This window comes from Topomyia yanbarensis, chromosome 3, assembly GCF_030247195.1.
Source record: "Topomyia yanbarensis strain Yona2022 chromosome 3, ASM3024719v1, whole genome shotgun sequence".
Taxonomy (NCBI): Eukaryota; Metazoa; Arthropoda; class Insecta; order Diptera; family Culicidae; genus Topomyia; species Topomyia yanbarensis.
This window is the reverse complement of record NC_080672.1, coordinates 417,706,171-417,729,942: the sequence shown is the minus strand read 5'-3', so window position 1 is coordinate 417,729,942 and position 23,772 is coordinate 417,706,171. Positions and strand designations below refer to the sequence as shown.

At 38.7% G+C, this 23,772-nt stretch overlaps 1 protein-coding gene across 1 annotated transcript; it reads right to left on the bottom strand.

The window, feature by feature from the left end:
* Positions 1-11,341: 11,341 nt before the first annotated feature.
* On the bottom strand, positions 11,342-13,509 carry LOC131691902 (rhodanese domain-containing protein CG4456-like). The gene is made up of 4 exons (XM_058978646.1): positions 13,083-13,509; positions 11,824-12,012; positions 11,606-11,765; positions 11,342-11,545 (listed from the first exon to the last, which is right to left on the bottom strand). Exons 1-4 carry the CDS (start codon positions 13,264-13,266, stop codon positions 11,485-11,487), a joined length of 594 nt encoding a protein of 197 aa, XP_058834629.1. The 5' UTR covers positions 13,267-13,509; the 3' UTR covers positions 11,342-11,484.
* Between the last annotated feature and the right edge of the window lie 10,263 nt (positions 13,510-23,772).

The window sequence follows — 23,772 nt, the reverse complement described above, 5'->3', positions numbered from 1 at the left end:
GAGTTCCCCGGTGAGAGAAGTTATCCCGATATCGATTCTTCTTTCGTTTTCGCTTTATTTCTATCAGGCCAACCGGTTGGGTGCCCTGGTCGGTCCGGCGATTCCGGATGGAGTGTAGCGTCCGGTTCGCTGGCGCCTGGTGCTCTGTCGCCGTCTGCTCGACTAGTCATCGACGGTGGATCTAGCATACTCCGGCGGAAAGCTTCCCAGGGATGATTGGTCTCCCGAAACCGTTGCTCGCTGTTCATCACGCTATTTCCACTATGAAGCGGTCATGATCTGCATCACCACTCTGTTGACGACATTATCCGGGTCGATGTCCGGTCCTCCCATTTTAATTATCTCCCTGCACGTCGTTTCGAACCTCGGACATTCGAAGACCACATGCTCCGGTGTCTCCTCGACGTTTCTCACGCTCCAGGCACAATGGCTACGTAGCGTGCCCGAACCAATGAGGATACTCTTTGAAGCAGTCGTGGCCCGACAGGAGCTGTGCCAGGTGGGAATTTACCGCTCCATGCCAGTATTGTCCCATTCCTGCTGCCAACTTACCATCGAAACTATTCTCACCATCTTGCTCACGTTTCGTGTGTTTCTCCGATTCTAACACTCGATATCCTCCGTTAGGGTGATGTAGATAGGGATCATCCCAGCGATAACGCTTACTGTCTCCGACGATATATTACTGTACGCGTTCGCGACTCGTACGTCCAGCAGCCTGAACGTCCTGTTCAGCTTTTCGCGGTTCCGCTTGGTTTTCAGCGCCACACCCCAGGTAGGAACCCCATATCGCAGCATCGATGAAAAAACACTAGATAGCAAGTGTTCATCCATCACCGTTAGTGACACGTCGTCCGCGAAACCCACGATTTTCACTTTCCTGGAAAGCCGCAGGTTCAAGACCCCATCGTACATCCCGTTCCAAAGAGTTGAACCGAGAATGGAATCCTGAGGAACGACGGCAGTGACTCACATTGACTGCTGCGCTTCGCTCGTCTCGTACAGCAGCACTCTGCTCTGGAAGTAGCTCTTCAGGATCTGTCATAGATAGTCAGGAACCCTCATTCTGTGCAGCGCAGTGACGATGGCTCCGCTGGCGCTGTTCAATGCATTCTTCAAAACTATCGTGACCACAGCGCAGTATCGATCTCCTCTTCGCTTCTGTTTTGTTGCCTTCTCGGCACTCTCGATTTACCTCGACTGTTGATACTCCTTTGCGAAATCCGAACTGCATCTTAGAGATTCCGCGCTCACCCTCCGTGCATTTTGTCAGCCTGTTAAAGATAATTCTTTCCAGAAGTGTACCTAGCAAACGGCCTATACGAGGCCGGATCGCATGGTGGCTTCCCTGGCTTTGGTAACTACACCAGCTTCTGTACCTTCACATTTCGGGGAAGCTGCCTTTACTAGACACGTCTGCAGCACCATCCTGAACATGTCCGGATACGCCAGAATCGCAGCTTTCAGCACCACGTTTGATATTCCACAAAGACCGGGGGATTTCGACGCTTCTGCGAGCTCGTTATTAGTCACTTGCCGATCGTCAGTGTTTGCTCTTTCTTTTTCGCCATGCGGTATCGATGGCTAGGTAGTTGCATCGTGCTTCGGGAAGAGACCACAAACGATTATCTTACTCGGGTACATTTCGGATGACGTCGACAGGCTCTTCATTTTCGCCATCACGACTCAGTACCCGTCGCCCCAGCGATTGGCGCCTGCTTCTCGACACAGCTCCTTGTGGCAATCTGACTTTCTAAGATTGATCTCCCGCTTTATAGTGGCCCTAGCTTCCCGAAGCTCTACCTTGCTCTCCTCTTTATCCGCCTCCAATACTGCTCTCTTAGCCTGCCTTCTGGCTCTGAGACAAGCAGCGCCTAGGGTACTGAGAGTCTCATTCCACCAGGTAGCTGGATGCAGTCTATTGCGTGGCTCCAGTTTTCGCGTTATTGTGGCGTCACAAGCCGTCACAATCCTTCTTATTAGATCAGTCGCATCCACGTTCTCAGTCCCGCCGATGTTCGTCAACGAAAAGGTCTTTGTTGAAGGTTTTCGTCTTCCACTTTCGCCCGCCTGTCATATTTCTCCGATATTAACCGATACGATAGCGAATCGCCTGGTGGTCACTATGCGTATACTTCTCGCACACTCTGCATACTTCGCTGTCAGTGATCGACTACATAATGTGAGGTCGATGATAGACTTCCTCCCGTCTTTCCGCAATGTTCTAACGGAACCTTCATTGCCTTGAGTGAAACATAGTCCCAAGCAAGTTTAGGCTGACCTTTATTGAATTCCCGTAACTTTATTGAGGGTTGAGAAATCATCCATCATCAAGGGGGCTTGAAACGGTTCTGCAATCAAAACTACGTCACATATTATTTCTGTCGTACACTTCCACAACAGTTGCTGTGCGGTGTCCCAGTGATTCAGCTTTATCTGGGTTATCTGCATTACCGTTGGCCTGCAGTCGCCCTCTTGTTGGCGGGGTATTTGAAGCCACCCGTCTGATGGTCGTTTTCGTCCGCTGGAGAATAAAGCTTGTACTTCGGCCTTTGCTGACAGTTTATCGCAAGATGGCCCATCTCCAGCATTTCCAGCACATCCTGGATTTATCCGGGTCTTTGCAAGCCCCTGCCAAATGTCCAAAGCTTAAACATTTTAAGTGTTTCTGTGCTTGTTTATTCAATCGAGGGACAGCTCTCAATGAGCATCTCGACCATCCAACCATAACTTTGCCTACGTCTAGCGCCTTGTCAGCAACGGTTACAGGTAGACGAATCATCGTTGTCTGAATTCCTCCCTACTTCTTCTTTAACCGGATCGTTATTTGCTCTTCGTCCAGGTTGCACCACTGCGTCAGTGCACCTCTCAGCTCGTCTTCCATCGTGATCTCATCCAGCTCCTTGAACACAATCACCGTCTGCGGGCTTAACTCTTTCACACTGCCTCTGCGCCCAGTGATTTGGTCATAATCACCTGCATATTCGGGCTGTTAATCGTCGATCCAACTCGAAGAGCATCTCTCCTTTTTTTGGTACGCCTGGTTCTCACCACGTTTTCACCCGAATCTCTCCGCTCCGGATCCTCTCTGACCTTCATACTGCATATGCATCTGACGCTGCATACGTCATAACGTTATTGGTTTTGACGAGCACGGCTTCTCCTTTTGGTACCTTCTGACAAGCCGAAGATTTTCCTTTCCTCTTCTGATCTCCTTTTGCTTTTCCTTCTGATTTTGCTGTTTCCCGTATTTCTACTTCCGACCTACAATGGTACTCCAGCTTACTCCCTGTTGGGTGACGTCCTTACCTTCGGCAACGAAAGCGTCCTTGAGCGTCTGCCTCTTGGGTCCCCGCCTGGTTTTCCGGCTCCTGGAGGTTCTTGCCCTCGTTAGAGTCACGGAATCTGGTGTGTTCTTCACTCGAACCAGCTTCTCCTTCTCCTGCTTGGGGTCTAGGAAGACAGTAGCCTTAGCCGACGCCAACTAGCTACATCAGCCCTCAGCGTTGCCGTGCACTATTTTACGGCAGATAGTAAGTTGTGCCTTTTGAGTTTTGAGAACCATCTCCTTAATGTCCTTATGGACATTGTTTCTCGCGTCCACAAACTTGTGAAGCTCCCCCACCACTCCAGCACTTCGTAATCACTATTTTCAGCTGCTGTTACTGTTTCTCCTCATCCTGCGTTTGCTGGATAACTTCAGTCTCGCTTACTCCATATGTACGGGTTTTTGTCCATTTTTCATTCTATTTAGTCCCAGATTGGGAGCCGAATGGTGGTAAAATCGGGAATACTCCATCCGAACCTAGTAACACCAACTATTGGTGATGGCTTTTGATAGTACCCGGGGGTTTGCCAAGGTTTAACCACCGACGAACCGACATGACAGAGGCATTCGAAAAGTGTCCCATACAAAATAACGATTGCTTTGAAATGAAGCGATTACTACTGTCAAACTACGACAGATGGCTCCGCCATGTTTGAATTTGGGCAGGATTCTCGATAAGTATATTGATATTATAGAAGGTGTGCAATTCCCTCAGCTGCGTATGTAGTGGTAATACGCATCAAAATCGTATTCAGAACTCATTGAAAATGCATGTATTCTGTTACTTTTTTGCTTGTAACGGACAGTTTTGTTAAATAGTACATACATAGGATAATGAAAAGCTGGAAAAACGATCTTCAACATGCCAAAAAAGGTTTGTTCGTTCTAGCATACCTGTTACAACGTCGATACACCTTGGTTTTTTTAAAGTTTATTTTAAAAGAAACGTACAGAAACCCTTAAACTTTGAATATTTTTTCAGAGCCCTGCACCTAGTCTTGTGAACCAAACGCCTCTGCTCAACAAATTGGGTGAATGTTTGTTATCGAGAAGAAGTCATCAAAAGACACCGCTGCATAGTGGTCGGAAACCCCAAAAACGCGAACTTAATTCACTAGAGGCCAAAGCATCGAATATATTCACAGGGTATCTTTGGATGAATTGTTCGTAAGAATATTCCCCACAGCCTGTTAAAAATTAAAATTAGGCATGGCTTACCACGATCAAATTTAAAATATTAACTTTTTATGCTGACGAGGTAGAAAGTTGGTGTCTTCGACAAAGTTTTAGAAATGCTCGTAATAAAGAATTTTGTTGAACTAGTTGAACTTGTAGGATTTAATGTTATCGATTTGTAAAGCGTTTTCTATGGCAACACCCTCAAATTTAGTTTTTTAATATAACTTTTTCCACTGTGACTTTTCGTGCAAACTATGCTCCAGGCAAATGTGGAGGCATTAAAACCACATAATGTTGTTGAAGACTGTAAGTAAAAATACCCAAGTAATGACATTACAAAATGAGCTTAAAACCTTCTTACCTTACCGCCGCCGATTTCAGGTAAAATTTTATATGCAGTGTTCGACAATATTTTTACATGCAGTCTTCAACAATATTATGTGGTGTTAATACCTCAACATTTGTCTGGAACATCGTTGCACGAAAAGTCACAGCGAAAAAAGCTATATTAAATAGCCAAATTTAAGGGGTTTGCCTTAGAAAACGCTTTAAAAATCGATAACATTAAGTCCTACAAGCTCAAGTTGTTCAAAAAAATTCTTCATTCCTAAAACTTTGTCGAAGACACCAACTTTCTACCTCGCCAGTAAAAAAAGTTAATTTTTCTATTTCAATCATAGTAAGACATGCCTCAATTTAATTTTTATCAGGTTGTGGGGAATATTCTTACGAATAATTCCTCCAAAGATACCCTATGAATATATTCATAGAATGTAAGAATCGGTAATCCCGAAATTGTAGTAGGCGGCCTTATTTGTTCGTTCGAAGCATTAAAGGGAGGATTCACTCGTTTCACGCCAAACTTTAATTTCCTGGTAATAAACATAATTGTAAATGTCATTTACAGTTTTAAGCACTATTTAGACTCTCGGTGAAAATGAATGTGAACATGTGTTGAATACCTTCCATTGTTCACGGTGGACGACGTCGTGAACAGTTTCATCAGTGAACAACGATTTCACGCTCAACTGGTATTTTTGGTATTCGAAGGTGAACGTTCACCGTGAACAGCGTTGACATTTATATTCACCACTCCGCATCAATTCCGTCCATCATCGCGTTTACACTCTCGGTGAATAAGTGAAATATCCACTGCGAACATATTTCACCGTGAAATATTTGAAATGATCGGGGAATATGAATATCATTGAATTGATTCAATTATATCGAATAATTGTACATGGATTCGCTAAGTATATTGATGTACTATCGTTTAGTTCTATTTTCATCAATTTCTATGCACTAATAAGTGAGATATTGTAAAAATCAATTTGGTGCGCATCGAGTTCACGTTCATTTTCACCGAGGATGTAAATAGGCCTTTAGATTAGAATTGTGATTGCTTACGTTTAGTGCCCTTTGTCGTTACGTGTACAGGCAAGATTTTGACCACTATAGCGTAGATCTAACCACTTTCGGTCTCTAAATGAGCAATTTGTGAATAAACGTTGATATCAATATGCAATATAAATATAAATTTCACCTTTAATTTTAAGATAGCAATAGTTCACTCTCTCCTCGTAGTTTTAGGGTAATAATAGTTGTAAGTTTATCTTTAAGTTAATTTTAGTTAATATTAAGTATAAATTGCATATAATAATTACAAACCTTAGATTTAAGCACAATAATAATATTAATTTAGTTAATAAATCCAATATAAATTTTATTGATCTTCATGGAGCAGAAAGGCGTCTTTCCACAACTAAAGGGTATACCTCACTACTCTATTGTTCTGATTTGACTTGTCTTCGCTGTGTATGTCCGTTTATCGTCGTTATTGACCTAACGGGTAGACTTTCCGGCTGAGCTGGCAGCGTTATCACTTATCAGTGACGAGGGGCTCGATGACACCGACCACTGTCCCAGTTAAGCTCAGCCGGAAATGAACTGGAATTCCGGCTGGTTCCAGTTCGAATTCCGGCTCCAGTGACACAACCGATTCTAGTTAGAATCGGTTGTGTCACTGGAGCCGGAATACGAACTGGAACCAGCCAGAATTCTAGTTCAGTTCCGGCTGAACTTTACTGGGGTGCGTTGCCTGCTGGCTCGTGGTGGATTCGGATTGGTTTGTAGTTAAAACTTATTGGTTTGTAGGATTGGTTTGTAGGCTAAACTTAAACATCTTGTATCTCGTAATCCTCATCCATCCGAGGCAACCGTTAAGTACTGCTTTAGTAAGGATAGTGTTCTTGCTTATTTTGTTTTGTGTTAATCGTCATGTTTTTATCCATAGCTACTTTTCCTTACTTGCTGTCAAACCTTCGCGATATATCTCACCTGCTCAGGTCTGCTGCAAATATCGTACCCTGTTGAGACATGAACCGATCCGGGGGTGTCGACCATAAGGATTTACATCTGTTTACAACCACCTTCGCCGGGTTTCTTATCCTTCTTGATGCAAGTCGTTCCTATTTATCTGCTAGCTGGTGCTGAGAACTTCTTGGCGGCAGTATTTCACCCTATACCGATGCCCATTTTCGTGATCCATTTCGCTACCACTCTAACGGAATAATCATCCGCGGTAAAATTTTTCTAGACAACGATATCCCGATTTTCTCTAACTTCGTGTTTTTTCCCCTTAACTGCCGTTGCTAGCTCTCTGACCGACATCTGCTGTCTACTCACTACTTTTGCTAATATCGAAGCTTGTCGATACGTTAACCGATCCTTCAGAGAAGCCGTCCAACTTGACATACATCCCTTTCCAGCCACCCTCGCAAAGTTTCGTCCTTGGTTTCTTCATTGACTTGTTTCTAAAGTGATCGAACTCAAATGACATTTTATGTGTCCAAACGGTTTGCAGTATATTTATTTTCCTGGAAAGGAAGATAATAAACTTTTAAAAGTAATTCAAAACGATCATGGGGGGGTTTGAACACCCAAACAACCCCCCCCCCCCCCCCCGCGGGCCTGTTTAACGAGCTTCCGTCCGTACTGTTAGCCCACTCGCCGTTTCAAGTCGGTTTCATCCTTCCTTACCCAGGGAGTAGAACAGCACGCCTGTCACCCCAAGTTCGCCGTCCAATTCGTGATCCGTGTCCGATGATGCTCGCCATGGCCAGTATATCGTAATCAGGATGTTACTGATGTCGATCTTGATCTGCCGGTTGCGCTACCCGACCAAACGAAAAGCCCACAATGCTCCATGCTCATGGTCCAAATTCACCCCCACTGCATGGTGTTTTTAATAGTGTTTGGAATGGGTTCAACTCATGAAAAAAATGGTCCGGAAGATCCTATTTAAAAACCAAATTCTGGTATATTTATGGGTTTTTAAGAATATTTCATTGTGTTTTTATGGTTGTAAAATTTGGCGCGGGCCATGTTCATGGTATTTTTAAGGGGTTGTATGGGGTTTAAACCAATGAGAATTTTCTCGGGTAAGGTGCTTTTATTGCTAAGATCCTTGATTATTCAAATCTTAGGATCCTAGCAGAAGCGGTTTCGGAATTAGGGCTTTTTTAGAGGTTTAGCGGAGCCCAATGCTGCCCAAACCCATCATATTATAGTAAGACTCCCCAACTCGCAGTAGGTCCAAGGAGGAGGAAGGGTCGTTAACCCCCTGAACTCCTGTCCCTGATGCTCCTGTATGTGTGTATATGTGACTAAACATATCACTCATAGATGGCTGAACTGATTTTCATGAACTTAGTCTCATACGAAAGGTACAATGTTCCCATCGGCTACTATTGAATTTCTAATTACAGGGTGTTGAGTACAATCACGCAGAAAATCCCGATTTAAAGGAATACTTAGATGAATGTAAAAAGGTAAATTTTTTCCAAAGTATATGACCATAACTGCTTGGATTTATAGTACAAGGTCACTAACAGCCAGTCTCTTTGGTCACATTGGCCACCATGGTAAAGTATCCAAATTCAGCGTAAATAGGTGTTTTACCCCCGCGAATGGTTATTTAATTTCATCCCGATCAGACTTCTGGTTCCAGAGTTACGGGCTGTGGCGTGCTGTCACATAAAATTCAGGCAGAAATCTAGCAAAATTACTGGCCGTAAATGCTGGCTAAACGCGAACCGTTACCGTTGGAGCGCATCGATGATTTTATACCCGTCTGTATGATACAACTCCTGATGATGGTGGGTAGTGAATTTTGTGGTGAGTTTCCGCTGCCTACATATATGCGTGAAAGTACCCTGTACAATTGTGCAATCCATTAGACGTTTGTTTGACAATTCAGCGGTGGGTTCTGTCAACAAATCTACTCCTGCGAACAGAAAAACTCGTCCGACAAACAACTTTGTTAGTCCGATTCGTTTGATGTTGGATCGAATCAACGATATTGTCGGACGTCGCACCCCTCGGAGTGACGTCAGAATAAGTAAACAAGAAATAATCAGCTGTTCAGAAACGTCTCATGGATTGCCTAATTCCCTCCAGATTATTAGTTATCCTCGAGGGACAGATACGCGGAGACGCCATTTTGAGCCAGCGAAACTGTCAAATTCTTGAGCCGACAGAGCCAATCGTCCTTTTTTTGGGAGCACTGTTGGATTTTAACAATGAAGATTGCTATTTTGTCTGCATTTCTCTCCCAGGTTATCGGTGAGAAAAAATAAGTCTGATGAAATTCCTGAGGGTCAGGACTCTGTCAAAATGCCAATATAATAACCGTTTCTGAAAAATACTGTCGCCTTGCTATTATTAAAGGTGTTGTTTTTTTCTGCAAAAATCATAGCGGATTTGAGGCCAGCATTTTTGGATTTGATTTGATTTGGTTGGATCTCTTTTTTAGTTTATTTTAATACAAAATAAAACAATCAGATATTCAATTTTATTTTTCATTCATAGCATCCTCATTTATTCATCACGATGAAAATTTAGAAATCTGATATTTACAATACGCACACTGAGATCTCGCTTTCTTATAATACTGTCCTCTCCTTAAGCCCAGAACTCGTTTGTTTGTCACCAAATTCGTTGCTTAAATCGTTGATTTTCCTCTAAATTGAAACATAAAAACGAGTTGATATTAATCCAGCTGGATAAGGCTATTCCCATAACAGATTTCGATAAATCCGATAACCAGTTCTATGAACAAGTTTGTTAGATTATGTACGTGTAAGAAAATTAACTATATTACATTTGTTTGACTTATTTGATTAGAACATGTATTTCACAAATCTAAAAAAAATGGAAGGAAATACTTACCGTCTGACAAAGTTGAGTGGTTCAGGATTCTTTTTCCCGTTTGTTCCCAATGTTAAAAAATTACATCACTCTTCGTAAGATTTCACATTTTGTTTAGTAGACCTGGCGTAAATTAAACAAAAGAAAACAAATGTTAATCGCCAGATCTAAAGTGCGGCGAATATGTCTCCCTTAGACGGCACAAAGCGTAACAGGGGTTCTAATCTTCTAACAGCGTTATTTTGAAATTATTGACAGCCCTGTCGACTGTTAAATATTTCTCCGAATGGGTATTAGAGTGGGACATGGTTATATGAAAAAAATAAAATTTCGCTCCGAGTAACTTTTTGGGTCCCATTTAGCTCCCAGAACAACTCTGCAAATTTTTAGTTCGATCGGTGAAACTATATTTTTGCGCCCACGGTTTAAAGTTTACATGGGATTTCGTATGGGAAAAACGTCTTTTGCAAATTAATTCTTCCATGAGTCGCCCGTTACCTTCTAAAAATAAATAGATGTCTGATTTTTATAGGAAATTTGTCAAGGAAACAAAGTCAAGAAGACCACGAAACGATCTGATGCTTGTGGAAAAAGTTATTAAGCAAAAACCGATTGATGCCGTGAAGAGTGATGAAAATTTCACTTTTCATAGCATCACTGTTGCTGTCGGTCGAATTATATACAAAATCTTTAACTTTCTCTTATTATGTACAAAAGAAGCCTCAATTTATCCCTCAAAACTCTTGCGAAGTGGCCAAACAATATAGATAAATGATTTAGACACATTAAGAGAAGATCAACACAAAATTGCATATAATTGGACAACCAACAACAGTGGTGCTAGAAAAAATGAATATTTTATCAATCGTCAGAGCATCAATTGGTTTTAGCTTAATAACTTTTTTCTGAAGCATCAGATCGTTTCGTAGTTTTCGAGACTTTGTTTCTTTGTTAAATTTCCTACAAAAGCCACATAACGGTTTATTTTTAGGAAGCATTGGGCGACTCCTGGAGGAATTATTTTGTGAATGTTAATTTTCCCATATAAAATCCCATGTAAACTTTAAACAGTGGGCGCGAAAATATAGTTTCAGGGATCAAGCTAAGAATTTGCACAGATGTTCTAGGACCCAAATGGTACCCAAAAAGTTGCTCGGAGCTGGAATCTATTTTTTGTCCCACCCTAATGGGTATAGGCATTCTGACGGTATCGCCCCACTTTTACACAAATCTAAATTTGTATAAAAGTGGGACACCGGGTGAAGGCCTATCCCGCTCGTAGTAAAATCCGAAAGTCGAATATACAACTTTATTCTGCATTACAACGGATTGATTTTTCGAACGAATGTGGTTCGATCGAATCGGACTCGCGTTTGATTTTGCTGTCGGTATTGAGAATGCAAATCACATTCGTTCGAGAAAATGATCCGTCGTAATACGAAATAAGGCTGCTAGTATACTAAACACAATTAAAACGTTCAAGTACCGGGACAATCTCACAAATCTTGAGTTGGAAGAAGTACTCTGGTTAAAACATGCGCAAAAATGTTTTGAAATCAATGTTAGCTGTCCCACAAGTTATTATACAATGTACGGTAATTGTGGTAAATGCTGTAATGAAACAAATTGTTCGAGGTCCTGTATATTTCACCGAGCTTGTTTTCGTTAGAGAAGTAAATATGTTATCATCTATAATAAGTACAGAAAAGCATGCGTGTAACAGAGTGATGTATTAAATGCAAGTTGGCAGCGATGTGTTGTTATAGCAACTATTGCAGCAAGCTACTGTTTTCAGCGTATTCCGTCCACGATCCGACATAATTCTTCACACTGTAAAATAAAATTAAATTGAAATAATTTCTTATAAAAGTAAAACGTAAATAGCCTCACTTCTTAAATCCTAGCTGTTCCGCTTCGAAGGCAGCTTCGCCAGCACGCACTCCCAAGCGACACGTGAAGATAATGGGATCGTTCGCTGCCGGCTTCTTTCGGCCGTATTTGGCCTGGAAAGCGGTCGGACTTAGCTTCAGTTCAGCGCTAACCGCTTTCACTGAAATTGGAAAAATAATTGTTGTTCGATACTATACGAGAATCCAATTAATACGTACGTGGGATATTGATGCTGGTCGGTATCACACCGGTGGCAATGAGTTCCTCGGGTTCGCGAACGTCGATCAGTAGGGTTCCAGGGTTTTCCGGTAGATTAATAATATCGTCATAGGTAGCCACCAGACTAGGGTCGATGAAGTTCTTGTCGAACTTATTGACCGTACTGTTGGCCGTACAGTAGCGGAAACCTACAAGTATAAGTTAAGTTAAATCTGGGTCTTAAATGTACAATTAAACTTATGTTTCCCCTTAATTTATCTTTAATCTTTAAATTAAACAAACTGCATTTTATTCAACTAAAAATAATCAATGCATTCAAAAAACTTGATAAGAGCTCTCCCACACAAACTTTAAACGATACCAAAGCCTCAGGCCACTTAAAATAGCACACGGGAATCAAAAATATCTCACTGAACCTGATAAAAACCTTACATTACAATCCCAGATGTTTGGAGCCAATGTGGTTTGTTTGAGGATTTTTTTTTGTGTAAGATACAGTGGGGCAAGTTGAATATGTATCTTTGAATACGAAAATGTCCCATAATTTTATTTGAATGTTTTAGGAAAATAATTAAATATCCGGATCATAGTTCAGGGTAACATTTAAACTTCTAGAGTAACTTCCCATCAAGTTCATAAAATGTTTATTTTTCGGGATTACAAACGGTACTAGCTCATTCTACTACGTGAGAACAAGATTAAATCTGAATAGACACTTTTTCACGTGAGATGGCAGCCCCATTTATGGAGCCAACCATCTTACGATTGAGTGTTATGTCTGAGAGTCTGTGCCAATAATTTAAGTACATTAACGAAACGCTCTATTGAAATTTTTACTTGGCTCAAACCTAAGCCTACTTATGATATGCAGTCTTCGCACACACACGAGTATTTTTATATCTCGCTCATTTTAAAATTACACTTAGAAACGGAGCAATCATATTGATACCGATTAAAGCTCAACCAATCAATTGTAGGTCGAGTAATTATCGAAATAGTGTGAAATATCACACATTATATAATAATCAAAAATTAACTGAAGATGCGTTCTTACTCCTTATTCCCATATCAAGGTTATATGGTTATTCAAATCATGTGATTTCTCTCGTAAAACAATCAGCCGAGCCCTCCGATCGAGCCCTTGCAACATGCCATCACACATACATATAAACACCACAACTCTCCCACGAATCAAAACCGATGGCAGTGATAATCTTCCGCAAATTTCACAATTTATAACACCTAAATAAATACACACCGGTTGCCGAGGCTGGAGTAATTTGCGTTTTTCCAAATCCCTGTCCACCAAAGCAGGCTATCGTGGAAAATTGGTTCACTTTTGCACTGCACTTGTTATTCACTTTGGTCACATTTTGCCGCAGGGTTCTCGCCCCTACCTGCTCCAATCGCTGCACTAGGAACCATATTCTGCCGGTGTTCATTTTAACTATTGCGTTTTAAAGACTGTGGTACTACTGTTGGTTGACTAATAGCCGAAATTAGTGTATCGATGAGATATATATTTTTGTCTGCTTGACCAGAGCCACTCCGATCTGTATTGTGCTAAGTAGATGTGGCTAAGTAAGGCGCAAAAGTTATGCAATTTGTTGTACTGAAATACGGTGTCTGTATGCGGATTCGTCCGATCCCGACGAGTCAATTGAGCGTGTAAGCGCACCGAACCGACTTTGAAAGCAGGTTGGTGTGTTTTTTGGTTTGAGAAAGTATTGGTAGCAGAATGAGCGAGGTGAACGGGATTGCAGCAATGCACGTGTGTCATGGATGATTGAAATTTCTTGGGGGTAATCTTAGCAGTCTAGAACGCAATTTCTCACTGCTTCGAACAAATTTGAAGGAACGAACAAATTCAACGTTGTGATAAGTAAATGAACTTAGATACTGCAGAAAATTTTTCGCGTATTCATCTATGTACGATTGTGTGTGAAGAGTGTATAGATCTCGCACGGATAGCCGTTAATTGGAAAACTAACAAAATTTCTGTTTGATTTATCAATTTTAATAGAACAATAATATAATTCATCAAATTAATTTAACAGGAGTATATCAAAATGCGTTAAAAAGTGCATGTGTATTGATATGCTAAACACAGAAAAACAAAATGTATGGTAAACAATATTATGATTCGAGTAAATGAATTCAATAAAAATAAAGTTTGAGCAACATTATGCTTTAAATCAATTTCAATAATATGTATTGTTTTTGTAAAAAAATATCGCGAAATCCAAATTTACAAAACAATACGCTTAATGAAAAATATATATTTTATTTTCTTTTATTTTTTTCATTTGAGCCAATGAACTGTAAAGGATTGAATCTAATAAGTAATATTTTCGTTTGAAATATGCAAAAAAATTCTGCATGAATTTATTGAGTGCCGAACAGCCGGGTTGAAAATGTGAATTAAATTTATTAGTTCTGTTAATTCTAGCGATTCTGGGAACGTATCGAGTGGAGCATTTAATGCCTGCCTCAAACATAATTAAATTATGTTAATAATTATTGCATAGCAGAAGAATCAGAATGTAATAAAGGATAAGTATTGAAGCCAGCAAATACCAAAAGATTTTTCTTGTAACCAGGATTCGAACTCCACCAGATGCTGAAAAATATTCTATTTAAAAAAATTGTTATAAGTGTAAAACTAAATCGGAAACATTTGGTTGTTATTTCTTTCAACAACTATTTTTCTCGATCAAGCGAAATTTTAGCTTTTTAGGAGGGTTCTTATCCTTGGGTATTAATTGTTGGCGGCATAACACTCTTTTGTCCATAATGACAGCATGCCAAATCCGGCAAATACAGCTCGGAACAATAGTTCACGTTAATTTCCATGGTTGGTGGTTCCGTGTGCAATGGAAATGTCGCTTTTCAAGCAACAGGTACAGATAGCCAGGTATGGCATGCACTTCAGAGCAAATAAAGAGAGGAATAAAAATGCTCTTCACTCTTTTCATTCAGCCCGTTGCTCTCGCACTCTCCTTTATGTTATTCCTTTTCTCTTCGTTGTAATAACTTGCCCCCATATCTGTGTTTCATAAACAAAGGTGAAGAATACCTGAGACTATTGACGAATTTCGCGCCAACTCGAACAAATGTTGGCAGCACCCTCTCAGATTTTAATGAAACTTTCTGTACATGAGAACTTTATCACAAGAAGCCACTTTGCATACTTTGTTTTTCCAGACTGTCTTTTGAAAAGGGCCAGCTTCTTTTACCATTTTTTTTTTCAAATGGCTATAGTCTAAAAATGACAAATCCTGCAAAAAAAATGTTGTAGGAGTAATTTTTACAAAATTAGTCAAATTTTTGAATAAAAATATTGAAAAAAATTTTATTGACCCCTACACTGAAAAAAAAATCGATTTTAAAAATTTAAAGTCGATTTAGGTAATAGGTCGAAGATAGGTAATTATGTTCTCTACCTACCGTCAAAAATTCAAGTTGGGCACCTTTAAGGAAAAAAAGTTATTTGAAAAAAACTTTTCCTTGTTCAAACTGAATTTTTTTTCAGTGTATTTTTATCGAAAACTAAACCAATGAAAGTGATAATCACCTCAGAATTCATTTTCCCAGCTGCTAGTTGCCTGATACATGCAAAAAGTATCAGTAACGAATTTGGTAGGGGAACCCGGGGCTATTCGGACCTAAGTAGCCAATCGCCCCTACGTTTTTCCACCCTTTTACAAATGTTGGGGTAATTCGGATCTCCCTACCAATTCACACCGTCATTTTTCTTTAATTTTTTAATAATGGAATTATGTTTACCTATGAAATATTTATAAGAGTCACTCCTTAAAAAGCAAAAAAAAAAAAAAAAAATTGCTAAATTTTGACCTAGTAAGTCACAGCTGTCGGTTTGGCAGCCCATGTATATTCATCGCTGTGGTGTGTGCAATGGTGTGCGCAGCCGCAAACCACTGAACGGTGGTTGACGGAATGGGGGGTCCGAATAACCCCGTACGCTCATTTCGCACAAAAGTGGTGATCATCTCGAAAATATCCGTGTTTTTACCCAAACAAAAATCATTCCAAAAAATAGGAGCCTCGAGCTTTCCAAAACAGTTACCATTTATTTTTCACTTTTATTTGTTGATTTAATCCCTTAGATTACAGTATTGATAGGGTTGGGCTACAGAAAGTTATTGATCTGGGTGTAATCCTTAACCACAAACCGGTCTTCAATATTCATATGACCAGACCAATCCTCGAGTTCTTAGCTCTTAGGAGCTTACCTTGGCGTGATCCGCAAAATTTACCACCGTATCGTAACCGCTGTCTGTTGCTCAGTCTGGGGACCTTAAAATGTCGTCGCAATAGCCAGCAAGCTTCTACCTTGGTGAAAATTTTAAACGGAGAATGTGATGCGCCTGAATTTCTGTTCCGCTTAGATTTCCGAGTAGCGTGAAGAATACGAGATATGTCCTTATTATTGTTGTTCCATTGGATATCTTTTGGACTGCAGGAACCACTGTCTTCAATGATTTGGACCTTTTCTCGTGCAGATAGTGCCTTTGGGTTTCGTGACTTCTCGAACATATTTGCAATCAGAATAAGAAAATTGCAGTTACTGTAATTATTATGTGTATTAGTAACAAGCAACCTGACATGTTATTTTATTTGGTTTTGTACTTCTTACCTTACGAAAAGATAGCGGTTTTTATTACACCCATTTGAGAATGGTGCCTGATGCTAACTCAAGCGTTAAAAAGTATCATTTTGACTATAACGTCCGATGATAAATATATAAATAAATGACTAAATAACCGAATAACTAAATAAATAAATAACTATATAACTATAAAACTAAATGACTAAATAACTAAATAACTAGATAACTAAATAACTAAATAATTAAAAAACTAAATATCTAAATAACTAAATAACTAAATAACTAAATAACTAAATAACTAAATAACTAAATAACTAAATAACTAAATAACTAAATAACTAAATAACTAAATAACTAAATAACTAAATAACTAAATAACTAAATAACTAAATAACTAAATAACTAAATAACTAAATAACTAAATAACTAAATAACTAAATAACTAAATAACTAAATTCCGACAGCATAAGACATTAAAGTGACTTTACGCTTGTCCGGATATGCCGCAGACCCACGTGATTCGCATTTAATGCCAAAAAATCCTGACTCCTGCGTTGCAGGAGACAAAGAGTTAAGTAGCCGGGAAACTCTAAGCTTGTTCATTGACCCTACTCCACGCTTTTCTAAACTTTCTTGCTTCAAATCCTTGCTCTTCTTAGAGTACTATGGCTCTCAATATTTTTAGGCCCCCTCCTTCCCATTCGCGGAAATCTCTTTACCCCTACCTCACTACCCAGGATACCTACGTGGACTATTATTCCAATATTTTGTTCGGTAATGTAATAAAAGAGTATTAAATTGCAGAAAACTATGGATTTTATTTCGCTAAACTTAAATTTTTGTTTTTTTTTTAATTTTGTAAAAATTACTCATTTTTGAACAAAATTAGATTAAATTTTCTTTTTTAAATTTTTGTGTTTCAAAGACACATTTTCGTATTTATCATAACGCAAAATGAAAATAATATATCAATTCTTGTATTGGATCGTGTATGAAGTTATCAAATCCAAAAACATTAATGGGCATTGACGAAATTACCGAAAATTGGATCAAATGTTTCTAAGCGCAAAATGGTGTGAAATCGGTTACAGATTTAAGTGTTTCTCACTATTGGGAAAAAATTGGATGAAAAAAGCAAGCGCCAATGAGGGGGCGAATTTGTTTTGCCTTCTAAAACAGGAAACAATAATCAATAATCCACGTGGACAATTGTCATACCCCAACCCCCTGTCTCCATGGACAAGCGTGGACTTTCTCATACCCCCTACCCTCCCCTAAACTGTCCGCGTGGTATATGGACGGCCCCTGATAGAATTCCCGGTAAAAAGGCGGACGAGCATTGTCAAGAGAATAGAATATTTTGACGTTTCACTCTACTCGCCTGTGCTTATTGACCCTAGAAACAAATACAATTTGCAAATGCGGTCTGAAGGCAATTTCAATACTTAGACAAATTTTCTATCCTACCTTTCAAATACACCGAAATTCAAATACACCACAACTGTACAATCCATAATATTATCCACAAATAATTATCTTCATTGGAACTGGTACTACAGGCATGATGCTACCTGCGCTGCCAAAACGGTTCACTCAAGGCTGTCACTTGGAACAATTGACCTTTAGTTTATTCATCAATGGTATTTGTGACTAGATATCGTCAATATTATTCTTTTTTTTTAAATCAAACTGGTAACAACTAAAATATAAGATTACTTGTTGCAATTTGAAACCTGACTTGCCGGTTTTGAGAAGCGCCAATCTTCATAATGGCATTATTCACTTTACTCTTGAGTTGACTTTCCATCATAAAAAATAGGCTTCGAATGTCATAGCAGAGAGCTATGCTATCAATTTCATACTGTATCAGGGTTGAATTTATATTATCAAAATTTCTGGTGTTTGTATAGGCTTTTACCACTCATTGAGTACAAAAGTGGTAGTTTTTCATTAGATTAATATTGTGTAACTAAATACAACAAATATTAGATTATATTGTGTAACTAAATACAACAAATATTCCAATTCTGAGAATTATTTGTTCCACTTTCACTTTCTATAAAGTGAAAGTGGAAAATAGTGGAAATTACTACCCGATCAGGCCCTAAATACTAGAAGGGAGTTTATTAAAGTGTTCTCAGTAGTGTTCTTGTAGTGATAATGCAGCAGGCCCGACCAATCATTTCCAACATGACTTAAAAAACTCAAATAAAAACTATTGTCACTGCTCAGAACACGCTTTGTATGTATCGAAACCAGATCACCACGCGTGCGTCGGTACTATGAACAGATGACACTGCTTTAAATATTAGTTCATTAACTGCAGTCAAAACAAGCAGACAGTTGCAACCCTCTGTTAAATACTCCACGCACACCAAGAGAAAAATCGGAAAAAATGCATTAAAATTAATTATTGGCTATTCTTTTGGGAATGTAATAGGATCTGGTCCATCTTGTACAGTGTTTGACTAACGATGGAAAAATTTAACCCGAAATAGTTTTTCATACAGAAAAATATCTAGGAAATTCAATAAAAATTGTTTCATTTTGCTTTTTAGTCATTTTCGCTGACCTTACTATATTATCGAATTAGCAATCGAAACTTTGTTGACACGGTTTAAGTTAGAATGAAATTTTTAGGGCACTGAATTTAAAGCCAAATAGTTAGGAAAGTCAGTGGAATTATCTTCGTTTGTCTATTCGCAATGCGCAACGGATGCCTTACCAGCGCACATTGAGCGAGGTCAGCACCTAGTACCTTCAAACCAACATTCAGGGCCACCAGCAGAAAAACAAACTAAGAAAATGAATACATAATAGTAATCCGTAAGCACTGGAAGAAAACAACAACATTCGGCCGTACTACAGTGATGATAACATGGACGAATGGACGAATGGAATGATTTTCAGTACACTAGATCCAATAGAAACACGATCCAACTTCCATTCCTTTTTTTTCAAGAAGAAAATATATACCTTCGGGTCAATTCGCATGCAGCCGTCTCTGTTATGCGAAATCCATAGAAAAAGTAGAATCAATTGATTGATTGGTTGAATTTATCCAGTATTAGAAGTTAAAAGAGCACTTTTGAGTTCAACCATTAATTTTCCCAATCTCCCTAATTTAAGAACTTTCTCATCAATCATTCTAAACTAAAAGAAGAATTTAACAAAGATTTATTTGTACATCAAGTATTTAGTACGAAAACATTGATGAACACGGTATAAAGGTTGAAATCGTTTTTAACATATACCATATTTCGAACATTTGTGATCTGAGCAGGAAAGATTCCTGACATCATCAGAATCGTTGCATTTTACTTATAATAGTCCTGTACGCAATGACGTCCGTCAAAATTCAAACAGAATTTCAGCAAAGCAATTCCACAGATAACAGACGTTTAGGCTAGAACAAAATTTCTTCAAAAACCTGTGTAAACTTTCAAATTTATAAACGTTGGAAATCCGTGTTTCACTATTGCCATCTGCGCAACTGTTTGCTTCACATGTTTGACAGCTGCACTCTAACTGCATTGTATCGATCACTGCGCCATCTGCAAACGTTTGCCAAACGTGTTTAAGACGTCTGATTTATTCGGAATTTCAGTAGCGGGTATTTACACACGATTCAAATCGAGCCTAAACGTCTGTTATCTGTGGCAATTCTTTGCTGGATATTTCTCAAACTTAGAATTTGTTTTGCTTACAAATTCAATTTGAGCATGAGCATGAAGACCGTATAATTCGTTGTTGCTACTGCGTGATTGACTAGAATGAGCAAAATTACACAGAGAATCAACGAATGGAGCCTGGGCGTAGCTATCCATTCTCAATGTGTACGTTTCGAGAGTTCTATACTTTGAAATGCCAATAACGGTGCAGGCTATGTCCTTACAGTCATCGGGGAATGAAAAGAATGTTACTGTAACAAACGTTGTTATGGAAACCGTGTATACCTCTGCATCTCCACGTTTGCCACGGGAAGGAATTGTTGTTAGTAGGATGGGGTAAAGAGTTACACAAATCTGGATTCACCTTGATAAGTGATATGACCTATGAAACTTTGAGAAGTGTTTTCATGTGTTTATTGCTCTGGGCAGCTGGCTGCCGAGATTTTATGATAGATTTGTCGTTTGTTGAATTAATTTGTAAATGCTCGGTTTGTAAAAAATAGCTTAACATAAGCAACCGGACAGCCGACAACCGGGAGCGTTGCTCAATTGAATCAAACGGTATGTGAACGATTTTATTATTCCTTGTTTCTTTATTCCGTTGAATCACGATATCCCAAGAATAATACAATATAATGAAAAGCGACTTCCTTTACTGTCACGACATATTTATCGAAATAGATATGTTAATGTCTATGTAATTAAAGATTTCGTAATACAATAATAAAAGAAATAATCGTGTATTAACTTTACTATTATTATTATAAGAAAAGAAATGACAATTATGTATTGATTTTATTCTCCGCGGACGTTTGAATAAGGTGTGGATCATTATTCGTGCGCGTTGTTATGCTAACTGAAACGCATTTTAACCGGAATAAAATGAGCACTACCGAAACACCTGAATATACAATTGATGACAGGGGCGCGGGTTTTTTTTATGCTAATCACTAGAACAAGATTGGAGAGAATAAGAACAAAAAAAAGCTAATTTAATTTAGAACAACAATGTGCCAACAAAATGGAGCAAATGCAAAAAATAAAGAAGGGACTTTTGGTTTAGCTCATTTTCACGTCATTTTAATTAATAATAATAATTTTATACTCATGAAGAGATATGCCTAATATGACAATCCATAATATAATGCATGTACTACTCCAAAGGATTTAAAAGTACTCAATTTAATTAGTACAATTACTATAATTGATTGATAATTTAATGAACCAAAATAAACCAGTGAGTATGACAATAATACATTTGTTCTTCGTGCTGGAATGACTACCGCAAATTGGTAACTAGTTTTTCGATTCTTCTCACGAGTTGTCGATTCCCAATCCTCATACATGATTAAACAGTCATAATTCCACTCAGACAAGACCATGCGTATTCCCTACGCATGCTAAATTCCCACGGAATTAGATCCCTAGTTGATCAAATAAGCTCTAAACAAACAAAGAAATTGGTTTGCTCAGCCCAAAGAAATATCAGCTCGATTGGCATCACTCGGAGGATACGTTTCCTTGCAATGCCATCAAATCATAGAATATTCTTAATTACATACGACAAAATATGTGCAATGCTGAATATAATAAAATGAAGATTGCTTGTTTGAATTACAATAAGATCGGAAAAAATAGTCGCATAACCAAGGTAGTTTATCCAAAATAGCACTATTGATGAATCACCCAATAAAAATGAGTGATAAGATACGCGGACGAAAATAGCTGACCACCGACATTTTGTTTACAAGTTTAATTCATTGCTAAAACCAGTGAAGCCAATTTTCATCAAAATTAACACTCATCACCAAATCAAAACTGATAGTAATCCATGGTTTCGATGCACGAATATGTATACAGACGAAAACCTTCCATGGTAACCTATTTTCAAGGTGCAAACAAATCAGCATTGATGAAATGCGTAACCAAGTTCGCTTGTTTGCATTCCCTCCATTCATTCATTCCGCGTGATCAATTTTCAATCTGAGTATGCTTCACTATGTTCGATTCTTATCCATTCAGAAGTGAGGCACGAGATTCATAATATTTTTCGAATTCAATCGAAGTGATTGAGACAGTTTTGGCACTTTAATGCATAAGAAGGGCATTTGAAACCTATAGTTACGGGCCTTTATGGTACTAGAGCCTCGGATAGTACTATTGATGCGAAAACATCCTCCTTTTCATGCCCAAAAAAATTGTAACGAATGCTATTTGATTCATTCATCAAGCATCGAAAGTTATCGATTGCGATGAGAAAATATCCATATTGGCCCGATCTTCACTCAATGCTGAGTTGCCTCTGACAACACGTAGTACAGCATTTATTGACGAATGAAAAGTTCTATTTGGCGCGTTATGTATTTGGATTTGATCGCCTACTACAAATAGAATGGCCTGATAAGCAAGGACAATTGGTTCAGTATACAACATTCAACGTTGATATGCATCATTTTAGATCAACAATATTTTCATCAATCACCATCACTGGCTAAAACCATTATTTGCTTAGCTTATTTAAGTTTCTCCAATGAAACAAATAAACCTTCCATCAGTTGTACACATAATTCTTAAATGAGCTTGAATACCTCGGAATGGATGATATAATATATGTCAAGGCGGATTTCGAACAAATCCCAGTTTAAGCAGAAAAAGTTGTGAAATTTTCCGAAAAAATACTTGGTTTGGCATGCGATTTGCATATGTGAGTAGACAAGTGAAATTGTTCACAATTGTTATTTTAGCCAGAACTAGTTTCCTGTCAATAAGGCTACTGTACACCTCGGGAATTTAATCGCGGAATTCGGGCCGGGATTTTGCGCCGGATTTTTATCTCGGAAAATTTTCCGCCGTTATCTCTCGAACCTGTCAAAATAAAACTTCTGCTGCTTCTACAAAATACCAATTATTTCAGAACAGCACAGATTTTTAAACGTAATAAAAAGATCATTTTTTCCCGACGGAAACGATTTATATTGAATTGTTTCCGCCTGAATTTTTAGTGTGGAGAATTTTTAAAATTGTGACATTTTGGGTTTACACTTTGGGAATGTTGATTTTTCCGTGTAGACTTTTTTCCGTCACGGAAAATCGAAAATCCATCTTCGATTAGAAATGGCTGGGGAACAAAATCTCGTGATCAAATTCCCGAGGTGTACAGTAGCCTTTACCAAGAAATTACTCAGGAATGATATACCTCCAAATACGAACAAGTCGTAAGAAAAATATTGGACAATTGATATAAAATTAATCTTTTTTATGCAAAACATTCTTAATTCATTGCGACTGTGGAAAACGCAATGTTTGCAAATGTTTCGTGCTAGTGGTTGCTATTTTAATGAAAAATCCAGCTTAAATATGTTGATTTTGCTTATATTTTTAATGTCTACCCTGTCTTATTTTTTGCCACACATCTAAAAAATATGCCAGGTATCGCAAAACTCCCACACGCGTATATTTTACCATAAGCCATTAAGTTCGAAACGAGAACCCAAAGAAATAATTATAATTTAATTTGAGCATCCCTTAACTGGCACGAAAGCGTTCGCCAGGGACGCTTTGCCGTTGCTCGAACTGCTTGCCATAACAAATATCGAGCAGCCCAAGCTGTCAAGGGCCGATTCGAGCAGCGAGCGCAGTCAGGTCAA